Source organism: Sander vitreus, chromosome 18 (genome assembly GCF_031162955.1).
Source record: "Sander vitreus isolate 19-12246 chromosome 18, sanVit1, whole genome shotgun sequence".
Taxonomy (NCBI): domain Eukaryota; kingdom Metazoa; phylum Chordata; class Actinopteri; order Perciformes; family Percidae; genus Sander; species Sander vitreus.
In genome coordinates, this window is record NC_135872.1 from 16,439,589 (window position 1) to 16,454,193 (window position 14,605).

Below are 14,605 nucleotides of genomic sequence, written 5' to 3' on the forward strand. Positions count from 1 at the left end.
CTTTTAAAGGATCTGAATACTTCTTCCACCACTGTACTCAGGTGAATAAAGTGTTAATACAGGGAGTCATTGGATATTGACACTCACTCACTCACTCACTGGTGTACCAAGGCATTTTTTTAATAAGTTTGATTACATAAATGTAACAGTGAACTGGTCAAGAGAAGGGGTGGAGGGAGTAAATGAACAAATTCTTGATCATATTGTTCACAGTTAAGGCAAAGATAATACGCTTTCAGGTTATGTTTAGCTCTTTCATGGAAAGAATAATAAAAGCATTATATACACACATCCTCTTTCATAAACTGCAGGCTTACTGATATGATGATACTGTTCAGATAGTTATGTTCACAATAAAACCACTGATACATTAGGCAGGTCACCATGATAGCAGCTCCTGTACATATACTGTATATGACCTCAGGTTATCTGTAGTATTGTAAGAAATAAAGATCACTTTACGAGTGTCTGTAACTTAGAAAAAAGGTCAAACATTCCTTTTAATACTGTGGCCTACGGTCCGCTCTAAGCTATGGATAGTCCAATAAGGGTTTTGCTTTAAGTGACATTACAAGGGCATGGAAGTACAGTAAAAGAACCAATGGGTAATGTACTGTGTATGTAAGCTACATTTTATATCAATCAGTATGTAATCAGATGAATAAATAAAATATACTCAATGGCATTTATGGAAATCATCTTAGAGAGTGGAACATATTGTATGAACTGGATAAAGTAAAAGGCGTTTCATGAAGGCCACAACAGAAATGACATTCTGATCACAACATATAGACAATGTGGATTTCAATAGAAAAATAAAAATGATTTAGCAATTCCTCTCACACATACTCTTGATTTTGACCACTGGAAATGTTTTGCTTTCTGTTCTCCTGTCAGCATTACTTTGTCTTAGCAATAAATACTCATTCCAAACCTCGTCTTTATAATGCACCCTCTGTCAGGATAATGTCAAGCTACATAGATGATCATTCAGTCATTGTGCTCTGTAATACATTTTAATGTAACGTACTAATAATGATTTTTTTCAAACAGAATATTAGATTACACACACATATGTTGCTATAAAGTCAAATTAGCCTGCATGTATTTATATTAGGGCTGTCAATCGATTAAAAAATGTAATCTAATTAATTGCATACTCTGTGATTAATTAATCGAAATTAATCGCATACATAATTAATGGTGCCTGAACCGATACTTTTTAAGAAAGTAAAAAAAGAAAAGAAAAAAAATGGGTACTAAACAATAGTTGGTGACATTAAAGAACGGCTTGTTTATTGCTAAGGCCATATGGTCAAAATTAAATGATTTATAATAATGTATAACAATAACAATAACTTATTTCACTAGTAAATTGCTGTTGAACGACAAAAACAACCACCAGATGGGAAAAAGGACATTTACAATAACTTCAAATGCACCACGAGGCTGTAGTTTACCAGTTTCATTGAACGCACCGTCTGTGTTGTTTCTCCGACGGCAGCTGCAGGTTGTTACATACCGGTGTTGAATCCTCTACAGTAAAACACAGTCAAACTTTACACCGTTTAGCGTTAGCTGTCAGCATTGTAACCGTGTTTAATCCAGCTACTAGCTAGCGATAGGCTAACGTTAGCTGCTGTCGAGTATAGTGTTAACTAGCGTCACGTGCAGCGGGGTTTGTGTTTCAGAGCATCAGAGAGAAGCGCAGACATGTCAGTGGCACCAGATTTCGGTAGCCAGGGTTAGCAGGAAGACGATTTTTACAAGTAAATGTTCCAATTAATGATCCAGGCAGCACATTCTTGTCTCCCTCCTTCATTTTACAGTCCAGTGGTGGTTAGAACGGAATGGATTAATCTGCGTTATTAACGCGTTATTTTTCTCAGATTAATTAATCGAAATTAACGCGTTATTTTGACAGCCTTAATATATATATATATATATATATATATATATATATATATATATATATATATATATATATATGCATTTCCATGCTGATTGAGGATCTATAACAGTCTGGACTGAAAAAACGAAATACGTATAAGTACGAAAATAAATTCTACATTGAGTATTTGGCACAAGTTTAAGTAACTTGCTCTCTTATGTGTGCACAGTGTGTCTCTGTGATGCACTTTTGAACAGATGCCATATCATCTGTTAGATACAGAATGCAACTGTCTGCCTAGAAAGCTACCTTTAGCTACCTAAATAATGTCAAGACTCACTCAAAAATAACATATGTGCTAAACTGCCTGAATAAATTATTATAATTTCTCATATACATACATCTAGTCAGAAGGCTACAGAGGCCGTCTTTTCATAAAAGTGCGCTTACATCCATCTTGTGCGTTATAATAGTATTCACAGCAGCTCTCGCTCTCTCTCTCTCTCTCGCTGTGATCTCAAAGTGCTACATCTTCTACAAACATCTACAGATTCATATCACACACATGTAACCATCACACCATCAGTGCTCTGCCTGCTAGGAGCTGCTCAGCAGGCCACGGGTAATCCGCTGCTGGGACGGGGAGACTGTGGAGGTGTAGTGCCCTGATGGTCCACCCGGGGAGCTGCTGCCTCCAGTAGGTGAAGTGACTGTAGGTGTCTGAGCAGGGGAAGTCTGAGGAGGAGGCTCGCATCTTCAGAGGAAACACGTGGTCCACCACCTCACCCAGACGGACGTAACTGAAGAGATGAGGAGGTAACAATTAGACATGAATTAAATGAGCAAACCAAGCCTTGTTTTTCTGAAGTCATTACGGTGTTTCCTCCTAGAATATATCATGTAAACTGGATGCAGTACTTACGATGAGATGTTGGTCTTGGCATGCTCCTGCACTAGCTCTCCTTTAGGGTTTACCGTAAAAATCCTGTTTAGAGGCACTCCTACTTCTTTATAGGAATATACATCCTGCAAATATAAATGAGAATGGAGTGTTAGAAATGATGTTTATCTAAATGACATGCATTTAGGCAATAATCTACAGCAAAGATGGCTTTAAGTTTCAACCAAAAAACCAAATTGTATATGTGTGTGCGTACTGTTGGTCTGTTGCCAAACGCTGCATAGAATGGCTGTGTGTTGGGGTAGAAGAGGTTCTTGATATCGTTGAGACATTCCACCTTGAATTTCTCTGGTTTCTTCTCGATCACTTCCCTGTCAAACACAAACCATGTAACCAACAATCAGCCGAGTACGACAATGCTCAAGTCTCCTGCATCTTCTTGCACATTGTTACATGACTATAGTAAAGGGAGAAAACGTGTGTGTGTGTGTGTGTGTGTGTGTGTGTGTGTGTGTGAGTGTGAGTGAGAGAGACCTGTGCAGAGCTGAAAAGAGGCTGCTTGGGCTGAGAAGGACGGGGCCTATAGGAAGCATGGTGCCTCTCTCATTGACCCAGTGTAGGTAACCTCTGGTCATGTCAGCCATGCCGATAGCTCGAGCTGAACAGTACAGGAACTTGTAGCCATTTCTGATGGAGAGAGAGAGAGAGAGAGAGAGAAAGAGAGAGGGGGAAAAAACAAGCATGTGTATTAATAATGATTACTTAATGACAACAAATCAGAGCATTTTTCAGAGCTTCTTTTGGCCTGTTTAGTGGAAAATACATACAGTATTTTCAAGCAATGTGTGCCTTGTATGCTTTGCTTTGAGTGAAACTATTCAAAGCAATTAACATCTGACACTGTGTTAGTAAATTAGTAGGGGTGCACGATTCGATTCAAAATCGATTTTCGATTCAAAAACGATTCTCGAGTAAAAAAAACCAATTCACAGTATGTAAATGTAGTTACTTTTCCCATGTGATTGCAGTAGATATACAATAAAAAAAAAAAAAAAATATATATATATATATATATATATATTTTTAAATTAAAAAATATGAATAGATTTTTGGAATTCTATGAATCGATTTTGAATTGGTAGAGCTTGAATCGTGATTTTTGCACACCCCTATAAATTAGTGCTTACTGGCTGACTTTGTGGTAGAGTTGTGCAATGCCCTGGTGGGTCCAGTCTTTCCCCAGTGTGGGCAGGATATGGCCCAGTGTGTCCGACCTGGAAATACACAGCACAAAAATGACATTGAGACATGTGACCTCAGGCTAATGTATGTCCTGCACACAGCTTGTAGATGACCCTGTCATCTTGGGCCATATCTATATACATTTTCACCCCAAATCAAGTTAAACTGTATAGTAAAGGTGGCTGTAAAAGTATGTGTGTATTCACATGTATCACACACCTGGTGATGGTTCCATCTATGTCAGAGATAATTATCTTGTCGTCCCAGTTCCAGAGGTAGATGGTGCCCTGACAGCGACAGGTTCCCTGGTACTGAGTGGTCACGCTGAACACAACATCGTTAGGACCATCCTGCAGCTGGAGAGACAGCTGTTTGTGTGTGTGTATGTGTGTGTGTGTGTGTGTGCGTGCGTGTGAGAGGGAGGGAGCGAGAGGGAGAGAGAGAGAGAGAAAGAGGAAGAATGAGATATACTACATGGAGGTAAAAACGATGTCTATAATAAATAAAACAGTTCAAAGTCTGCAGTGTATTCATTCCAAACTCCTCACCAGCTGCTCTGATGTGAGTCGAAGTGTTTTCTTATAGGTCACGCCTCCTGGTGTGAGCCCAGGCTCTGATTGGATGGTGGCAGAGCTCTGTTTGGCTGCTCTGTGGTCTTCATCACTAGAGGACGACTCCTCTTTGAGTCTAACATCAGACAGGTTGACAATGTGTTAAAGGATGTTTAGTCCTGTCAGTTAGGATGTGCGATCGCTCGCTAACTTAGAGGATATTTTCTGGCATTGAATGGTTTTCAGGGTTCCTCACCTGCTTGACATTTTCCCAGCCTGCTCATCATAGCCACAGGCCCCACGCTCAGAGACGGAATCCTACAGGAGGACAAACAGTGTTAATCTGCTTTACTCCCTCATTTACTGGAACTTTAGCAACAGATGAGAAGAAATTACCGATTTGGTGCTGCTGTTTCTGCCTCGCCAGGAGAACCACCACCTCCCTCCTTTCTTGGGCATCTTCTCCTTCATGATGTTCTCCACTGCAGCCTGGAGTAGAGCACACACAACCCCAAACAACCAAAACACAACACCGTAAAAAAAAAACACTCAAAAATGAACTTAAGCCAAACCAGACCATAAATGAACAAACAGTAACACACAAGCAACAATGTGTCTGCGGTTGTAATGGGGAAAAAAAAGCATGTATGGCGCTTGGAAGTTTGATACGGGACAAAGAACGAGGAAGGTAGAGAAAGTAAAAACAGGAGAAAGAGGCAAAAGAGTGACTGACGTACTGAGCTGTAGCCCAGCACACCAGTCAGACAACAGAGAAGAAACTCTAAAGCTGAGTGAATATAACGGAGGCAAGAGGACTGATGAATGGATGGATGCACCAATGGGATGGGAAGGGAGGGGAATAGAGTGGAAGACAGGGTTTAAGGAGAACAGATTCAGTGGATGTTTGTCACACAACATGAAGTCTATCTGAGGCTGCAATAACAGGACATTTAGACTGTAAGGTTATAGATTACACATTATGCAACCTAATGATAGGTAGAAGTATTTAAGGTGCATAGAGATAAACATACAGGGTGCAGTACCGGTTTCACTCAAAAGGGGGAGTGTAGTCATGTAGCACAACCACGGTCTGAGTCAGTATCTGTGCTGTGTATCAATTTCTTACCTTTGGCAGCGGTTTCTGAAAGGCCTGCATAGCCAGCATAAGTGGAGCTGCAGAGCTCCAATTATAGTATCTGAGGGAGAAAACAAAATGTATTTTTATCAACTTCATAACCGTAGCAAAAAACACTTTATGAGCCCAAACAATCCTGCAGACACTGCAGTTTCTGCTGCAATGTGTGGCAGTTCAATCTGTAAAGCATACAGTGGATTATAAACTGCTTATAGCCTGCTGGTTTTACTATATTTAGACACAAACATGTTCTCCCTCTGTCTAGCAAATGTGTCTTACTTGGAGCCAATTTTCACAACTAAGTTGGGATCGTCGATGATGGAGGGGTTTTCCGAAAACTGCTGGTAAGAGATGATCTTCTCATGGAACTGCTCTGTAAGGACAATTTCATGTTCAGTTTCCCTTTTTCCCACAGCTTACAACATAGTGCATGACGTTTGCAGTCAGCATCTTACCTTTAGTGATCTCCCTGTTGTCATTGAGTCCTCCACACAAGGAGATGGCGATAGACGGCATGTCAGCCAAGGGGTCGCAGTAGCTGTCCACCCCGCTGTCCCCTCCAGAGCTGAGCGACTGTGGGGACAGACTGCTGCTGTGGAGGCCCGGGTCTGAGATGCTCCTCACTGCTGCACCGCCGTCACTTCAGAGGAGAGGTGTTTTGTTTTCGGGGTCAGCCCTATGTTCCCACAGCCCAATGGTCCCACATTTCTAAGAATTTTCTTAAAAATTAGGCCCTATGTTAGAGTTAGGGTTACATTCCATCTGTAGTCCATTGCTACTGGATAATAGGTTGGGTGTAATTGGCTACCAAATTGGGAGAAAGGGGGATAAAATCTGATACAAATTTATGAAAAAGGAAATGTGGGAACATAGGGCCTAATTTTGGAAAAAAAATCGTAGAAATGTGGGAACATAGGCACGCTCCCGTTTTGTTCAGTGGTGGAAGAAGTATTCAGATCCTTAAGTAAAAGTACTAATACGACACTGTAAAAAATACTCTGTTACAAGTAAAAGTCCTGCATTGAAAATGTTACTTAAGTAAAAGTATGTAAGTATAATCAGGAAAAAGTGCTTAAAGTATTACAAATAAAAGTAATCAATGCAGAAAAATCCTCACATTTTAGAAACTGTGTTTAATCGTCTAATCATTTCAGCCGTACTTGTAGCCCTATATATTGTTGGGTAGTTGATTTTATAATAAAATATCGTACTGTATAAACTACAAGTGATTTGTGTGCAAAATCTTAATTTGTAAAGTAACTAGTAACTAAAACTGTCAGAGTAATGAAGTGGAGTAGAAGTACAAAGTGGCATGAAAAGAAAAGTACCTTAAATTTGTACTTAAGTACAGTACTTGAATAAATGTACTTAGTTACATTCCACCACTGGTTTTGTTAAGTATTGTTAAGCTCAATGTGATACGTTTGGACTCTGTCATACCTCTTAGGGAAATAAAGGGCCGCCACTTCAGGCTCGAGCTCTGTGATGTCATCCAGGTAAATTCCATCAGCACCAAGATGGCGGCTTCTCTTGTCTGCACAGAGAGAGGACTTTTGAGATAAATTGTCAGCTTCTTGTATTTGCTTTTTTCTTGGGTTTACTCGTGACAAAATCATTTGACAGCTTGGTTTTGAATTGGTTTTCTTCAAGCCATCCATCTTCTTTGCTTTATTTGGTTTGTGTTAAACCAAAAAAATGCTTTCTTAAAACCAGCAGATTGGGTTGGGTTATTTTGAGTAACTATCATTATATTTAGAAAGTCCTTATTAGAAAGTATTGTTTTGGTGATTTTAACACCACAAACTGAATGCCATTGAGCTAAACAGCAAAAGAGAGAACTACAGCTGACAGCTTAAAACCTCAGCCAATGAACTGATGGCTGGTCAGATCAACAAGACTCCCAAAGGAATGATACATTTATTGTGTTGGTGCTCTTTGACTGTTACCTTTTCTCTTGGATGGAGAGTCTGTCTTTCCTGGTGGACGAGACATTGTCTCCTCCATGTCAGACATACAAGCTGCCGCACCTCCGGCTGTCTGGGTCTCCATCCTCACGGATTCGGACTCCATTTCCTCTGGCATCAGCAGTGTGAGTGCTGATATTTCTGAGCAGGGTCCGCACTGTTCTGAAGACGTCTCATGAGTTATCACGCGGAAGTGTGTGCTTTCAGAAAAAGGGATGGATACTGGGCACACTGGTTGATGGTCGGATTTCACTGGAAGGAAGGATGGCTAGGAGAGGATGAATTAAAATGAACACAAATACATATATATATATATATATATATATATATATATAGTTGTTCTCTCTGTGTATGTATGCACAGTGGAAACTTTTGGTTACCGTGGCAGCCTGTGGCAGCTCTCCCCATGCCCAGTGCATGGTTGGATTCTGATTGTCTGACGGCTTGCTCATTAGTTCAGAGTCGCTCTTGGAAGAGGTGGGACGAGAGTTTCCAGGGCTGAGAGAGGAATGGAGGATAAACCAACCATTAAAGAGCTGTTTCTTCTGAATAATACCATGTCGGTCTTCATCATACAGTATGAGTGAGTGAAGCACCTCTGAATAGGGCTCCACTCTCCATCTGAACGAGTGTAGATGCCGGTCTGTTTGAAAGAGCTGCCTGTTGTCTCATCTCTTAAAACGTCCCGAGATGAAGTCCTAAAAACACAGAACAAATACTGTATATGTACACCATATCATTGCATTTCATTAATCTGCATTTTTTTCCGTCATGTATTGTGTCTTTTATTTCATGTAATTTACCTTTCACTTTTCACCCATTTCAGACCCACAGAGATCATGCCTGAACTTGTTGCACTCTGCCTGCACTCAAAACATAACATGTCTTGTAGCTAGAATACTGCATTATGATTAAACATATGTGCATATTGTGAGTCCAGATAGTGAGTTTCTTTTTGACTCCCAAATTGTAATTATGTTTGGTTCGAACAGTTAACATTAAAATAAGTAAAAAAATACCAGAAAGGCAGATTAATAGTGGTTTGGTGTTTGAGGTAGATTATTCCCTTTAATAACAAAGCATTATAACAATGTGTTTACACATTGCACATCTTTTTTAAAAATAACTGCACTTGCATACGCTTAGCGATGTTTTACAGTAGAGATTACCCAGAATTTAGATGTAATGTATCCCACTCACACATGCAGAGATGGAAATAAATCTGCCTTGTAGCAGTTATTTACAACAGCTGCTGTATTCATTCATGATAAATGGACTTAAACACTTACAGTTTGGGAGGGGCATGGCTCTTATAGCTGCATGCCTGACCCGTTTATACACACGCTAGTCTGATTTAGATCAAATACTGCACTGCACACCAGAGGCCAAGTCACATGTCAGCATAATGCATGCACATGAAACACTTCTTGACAAAAACACACACAGTGAAGATATTCCTCTTTTCAAGTGCAAATTATTACTTATTACTTATTTTGTCCCGTGTACTGCTTTTCCTCTTTTTGCTTTCTTTATTCCTCTTTTCTTCCATCTCCTCCTTCCCCTTCTCCACACTTTCTCACCTGTTGCTCTCCATCTTCGTCATTTCATCTGAGCTGATGTCTATGCTGAACATGTCTTCATCCTCGGAGTAGTCCCCACTCTCCTCTCTCCTCAAGCTGTCCGCCCGAGTCTTCTTCCTCCTCTTCCTCCTCTTCTTCATCCCCACACTTCCAGTCTCTCCCGTGCTCCCCGAGGAGCCCAGGGTTTGTATGGTTGGCCCGGAGCATTTCCCCATCAGGGAGGAGCTCATCAGAATGGCTCCATCCGACAAGATCGGAGAGGTGGCCAGGTAGGAAGGAACCACTTCCTGTGATAAATTAGATCAAATCAGGGCAAAGATGCATCAATGAAACGCCTTTGAGAATTAACTAGGTTTTGAGATGAGATTTTAATCACTTAACATCAAGTAAATGGGCATTTATTATTTATAAATTCCTGAAGTGTTTGTGTTCACATGAATTGTTAAGTGCATTTGCAAGCAACACAAAGAACCCTGTGTGCTTTGCTGTGCAGTTTATTTGAAACACATCCAGGCCAAAGAAAAATTAACTGTGCCACCTGCACTAATAATACCTCAAACACTAAAATACAAAATACTACATCCAACATATCTTCTCTGGCATCCACCCTGACGATTTCTGTAAGGGGGTTGAAAGAAACATTTTGAAATCTGGAATAACTCCCGCTGGAACATGAATCTACTGTTAGTATTTTGCACAATTTTTTGAACCGAGGAAAATGTGTACAATCACTGCCAAACTGTTGCAGCCACTTCTCCTTTAAAGAGACCCTTTGCCAGCAAAACCAAACAGCCCATCCAAAACAGACTCCGTTCCTTAGTTCTGTGTATAATACCTCCTTCTAGGAAATAAAAAGGCTTTCCAGGAGGGTGTCCTGTGGGGGGAGTGTAAATGTGTTTATGTGTGTGCAGACATATGAAAAGAGAGAGAGAGAGAGACAGAGAGAGAGAGGGGAAAGTGAGGGATAACCATATGATTTGTGGTCTCCCATTTTTATTCCCTGTGCCAAGAAAAAATGGTTCAGAGGCACAATCCCCCCCCCCCCAACCCCTTTCTTTTCCAGGCCTGGGAATCTGACACCACTCTGGGGAAAATAAATCACCCACTTCCCTTGTTGGTGCCTGGCCCCCCACCCGGCCTCAGTAGTTCACCGCTTGTTTGTGTCTTTCAGCTGCACACATCCTCATGTGCATACCATGGCGTAGAAACATTTCATAATGACAGTACACACAACTTGGCTTTTTCAACCTGCAGCTCAAAAATCTTGGAAAACCAAATGAAAACACTTGATGTTGAAATAAGTCAGCTTTCCAATAACTGAGAAAAAAAACAGCCACTTTTTTCAGAGTTTTGAATGGCTCTCATGGGCTTCATAAACATAAACACATAACAAGTGTAACGATTTCGAGAAAGAGGAGGGTATTTCTTACTACATCTATTGTCAACCTTTAACCATTTCTCTACACACGTCCTACTTAAAGGAAATTTCTTAGCCAGGAAACTCAAGTCTAGGATGATCCTCAGTCAGTCAGTCATTAGGCCCCATCATTTATTGTATAGGTCGGAAAGCCTGGGTTGGTAGATGCTGCATTCAGGACTCATTCACTCACTAATGAACAGAGGAATACTGGTTAGCCAAAAGGAAAGGAAAAAATTCCTGGCCGCTGTGCCAACTTGGCACACAGCGTGACCTTGTTCAAGCTACTACAGTATGACTGTGCCTGAGGAAGATAGTTTGGATAGCGCTTCTCAGTTGTAAACATGGGTGTGTCTGGGTTTCAGGGTGTCAGGAGGGTGGAGACTGATGTGTGTTTTCATTTAAATGTTGATTTTATTTGAATCAATGTCTGCCATTTAACAACTGTTGTATTACACTTTGAACTAGAGCATCTTACATAGCCGCTCACTGCTCAGTTATGGTCATACTTACCTCGTCATTTTCTGTTTCTTGCACAAAGAATGCTTCTCCGTTGTCCCCAAGCTTCATATGGAGATTCACTGGCTCTCCATTGATCTCCATGTCCACCTGGAGGACCGGAGAAAGGTGCAAAAGAGGGGGGGAAAACAAGACTTTAAACATCTGAAAGTCCACAATTTTCTCAATGTAACAACAAAGGAAGTTGCCCATACCACTTTCTCTCGGGAGCGGAGGACTCCCATTTTGCCGAAGCGAACATGGAAAGGTGAGCACTGCAGGGATCCATCGGGCTGTCTCACTACGATGACATCAATGCAGCCAGAAAGGGTGGCGGGATTGAGGCCTCGGTACAGCTCTTTGACCTGGACAAACACCTGGCCTGCCAACTGGCCCACGTAGTTCATGGTCTGACGGGTCTGTGGGAAGGAACAGTGTGAAAGGGGGACAAGACGGGACAGAAGAATTTCTTTAGCAATTAAAACTATAAACTACATCCATACCAAAAGGTCCAGATTTGCTACCTAATATAGTCCTGATCACTAAGCTCCACAATACTGTCTAAAACTCAGTCAACCTTCAGAAGAGGAGGTGTTGATGCACCAGCATCTGCTGTGACATTCTTCAGTCTGTCAATCAAACCACTGATGACGCATAACTCTCCCTCAGGGGCATGGGGTGAAATTATTCCAATATTCTGATCTGTTGTTTGAGCTAGAGAAAGAGGACATGGAGGCTGTTTCCTGTTCAGTCCTACTTGTAGTTTCTCCCAGGACTATCTGTGGCCTACATACTGTGGCAAGAACCTGTTGCCACTTTGACCTTCCCACCTTCTTCTCCCCTGCCTTCCTGATGAGTGTGGAAATCCTATCTGACTGTTTTTCATTCAGCAACACAGGTCAAAGGACAAATCAAATTAGACCAGTCTGTGCTAGGTGATCATAACCTTCCATGATGTTTATTGGCTGAGCTGAGGCATCACGGGAACTACAGCAGAATGCCTTTTGGAGACATGTAAGATGTGAATGTCGCCAATAAGGTTAGGGATACTGTTAGGCAAAAACTAGACTGAACACATTAGTCTGAGAATGATGATTGTTCATCTTTGCATTGTTCTCTAACAACTTTAGACCTCTTAGAGAGAAAAGTAATGTAGTCCTTAAAGGCCCTGGACACTTATCAGCTTCTTACTGAGGGCATCCCACATGAAGACACAGTTTTCTGCCAAATTTATGACAGTTTTGCTTGTTTCACATTAGAGATTTCTGAAATTGTCTAAACTGATCAAACCACACTCACGCAGTCCTAATGAAGCAGATTATCTGAGTTTTTTTGAGCAGTCACTTATGATTTGAAGCCAGGCTTTCAGGGACTTTAAACAATACCAGTCCTGTCGCTCGTTTCCTGTTCATTCATTTCTGATACAAGCAATGTTTATTCAAATGAAAAAATGCCTGGAAAAGAAAATAATATTTTGTTCTGTCTGATATCCAACAAACATTTAACATTGTCGTCTCAACTCCATTCTAGTATTGATCATTCTGTATCCTCTCAAACGATCACGTTTCCCACTAGTTATGACAGCTCAACTCTAAAACAAACTACGAGGAGCATGCAGAAGGTAAGGAAAAGAACTAAAACCATTTCAAGAGTATTTATTCAACCTCATCCTTGCTGGCATCATATGATGACTAAATGATTTACATTTCTATGATGCAAACAAACAACGTGATAAATCCCATTTGTAAATCTTTCCCGACTTATTGGGGTTTGCAGCTGTCTAATAACAGGCAAGGGGGTCTGAACTCGACTCAGTTGGCAGTGGGCCACCAAAATGATTGCAGCAACAGGGAAGATTTGGAACAATAACCCCCACCTCTGACCTTTGAGCATGTGAGCAGAGAACAGGCTCCTTACAGAAGAACAGTTCTAATTTTAGAGCAGCAGATGAATATGAGGAGGATGGCTGAGTCTTGAAATGCCTCTTAGAGATTACCTTAACTGTCTCTAATCATTCATTTCACCTATCATTGAGGCATTGAGTTACAGAGCTGTGAGTGAACCTGAGCTGATTTTCAAAGCAGAGGACTTTTTATGTGCTACATGCTGCAGAGCAGCCTTATCCAAAAATACGTAGATACAGATGAGATAAAAAAGAGGAAGAGGTCTGAAAACTACTTTGTTTCAAAAATGAGTGGTAGTGGATAAAAAGTATTCTTTGAGGAAATCCTATTTTTAAAAACCAGTGACTGGTATGGCCATTAGTTTAAGCTGCAATTATGAAGATTTCCTTGTCCTTCTGGCTGGGCCACTTAGATAATAGATAATGTGTTGCAGGTATAGACAGACTGTTTCACTTTCACCAAGTCTCAAGGACCATATTACACATACATAACCCATAACCTACGGCTCACACAATATTATACATTCCCCAATCCCAATTTACAGTGGGATGTAATGAATTATTAGTTAAAAAAGACAGGCAGTCACGACAGATATATGTGCTTCACACCAATCAGCTACAGTTTTCCCAACCGCACATTTAAATGGAAATACATTTAAGAATCCAATAGATGTATACTATAACTAACTCGTAACATCCTGACAGAGCAAATAGACAATGTTAATGAATGATAAATGATAAGTAGGCTATATAATGAGTTTAAGGATACAGTATTGATCATAACAGATATGTAGCTATAACTGTGTGAAAATCAGATATCATCAGACAGGCAGGTGCAGTCAAATCTATAATAAAAACAGGCTCATACCTTCTATACAGTAGCAGAGTATGCGGACAGCCTTTAACATACGGAGACTGGCGTTTCCACAGCGGTGAATGGCAGCTTAACAGCACATCATAGAAGCGGAATTTCCCGATAGAGGTGATATTTGAGTGTTTGATAAAGCCTTGAGTTGCTATCACCGCCTTTCAGCGACAAAAAAAATGCTATTTTAAGTCAACGCGATGCTAACTTCTCCCTTTGACCGTCTCTGTATCTCTCGCTCTGTCTAGCTCAGCGAGCCTTGTCAGTGGATGACATCATCTGCATCGAACCCCCGCTGACCAATCAGCGTGGAGCTGTTGAGTTGCCAAAAGCATCGGTTCAGCTGCCACAGTGGCAACACAATTACAGCTGCTTACATTGTTGCAGACAGTTGACTGGTTGCGTCAAATTGGTATTCTCAAAGTGGAAGTAGCGTTTGGCATGTTTTGTGGCTTATATTCGTTATTATTTTACGCGACAAGAGCCACGGAATACCACTAATTCTGCACTGACTTAGTTGTAGTTTCAAAACTATATATATATATATATATATCTTGGATGTAGGCTATATATATTATTCTGTTTTTCATGCGAAGACTGTAGGCCTATATGACATGTTAAACGATATATTAATAGCAACATCTTACAACGCCACAAT

At 40.7% G+C, this 14,605-nt stretch overlaps 1 protein-coding gene across 2 annotated transcripts; it reads right to left on the reverse strand.

Moving 5' to 3' along the window:
• Positions 1 to 1,969: 1,969 nt before the first annotated feature.
• Positions 1,970 to 14,200, reverse strand: LOC144533643 (phosphatidate phosphatase LPIN1-like). Of its 2 annotated transcripts, XM_078275159.1 has the most exons (21): positions 13,951 to 14,200; positions 11,395 to 11,598; positions 11,195 to 11,290; positions 9,265 to 9,551; positions 8,488 to 8,547; positions 8,281 to 8,382; positions 8,065 to 8,182; positions 7,667 to 7,952; positions 7,161 to 7,254; positions 6,176 to 6,360; positions 6,000 to 6,093; positions 5,712 to 5,781; positions 4,982 to 5,074; positions 4,842 to 4,903; positions 4,583 to 4,721; positions 4,254 to 4,402; positions 3,980 to 4,066; positions 3,327 to 3,479; positions 3,049 to 3,163; positions 2,814 to 2,917; positions 1,970 to 2,691 (listed from the first exon to the last, which is right to left on the reverse strand). In XM_078275159.1, the coding sequence occupies exons 2-21, from the start codon at positions 11,584 to 11,586 to the stop codon at positions 2,466 to 2,468; spliced, it is 2,712 nt and encodes a 903-aa protein (XP_078131285.1). In that variant the 5' UTR covers positions 11,587 to 11,598; positions 13,951 to 14,200; the 3' UTR covers positions 1,970 to 2,465. The 2 variants fall into 2 exon arrangements, with proteins under 2 accessions (XP_078131285.1, XP_078131286.1); XM_078275160.1 differs by lacking the exon at positions 8,488 to 8,547.
• Between the last annotated feature and the right edge of the window lie 405 nt (positions 14,201 to 14,605).

Coding starts and splice junctions, on each gene's coding strand:
- LOC144533643 (XM_078275159.1), bottom strand. CDS start 11,586: ATGAACTACGTGGGCCAGTTGGCAGGCCAGGTGTTTGTCCAGGTCAAA. Junction 9,552..11,194: donor AAGAAACAGAAAATGACGAG/GTAAGTATGACC, acceptor AATTTATCACAG/GAAGTGGTTCCTTCCTACCT. Junction 4,403..4,582: donor GACTCACATCAGAGCAGCTG/GTGAGGAGTTTG, acceptor ACACACAAACAG/CTGTCTCTCCAGCTGCAGGA.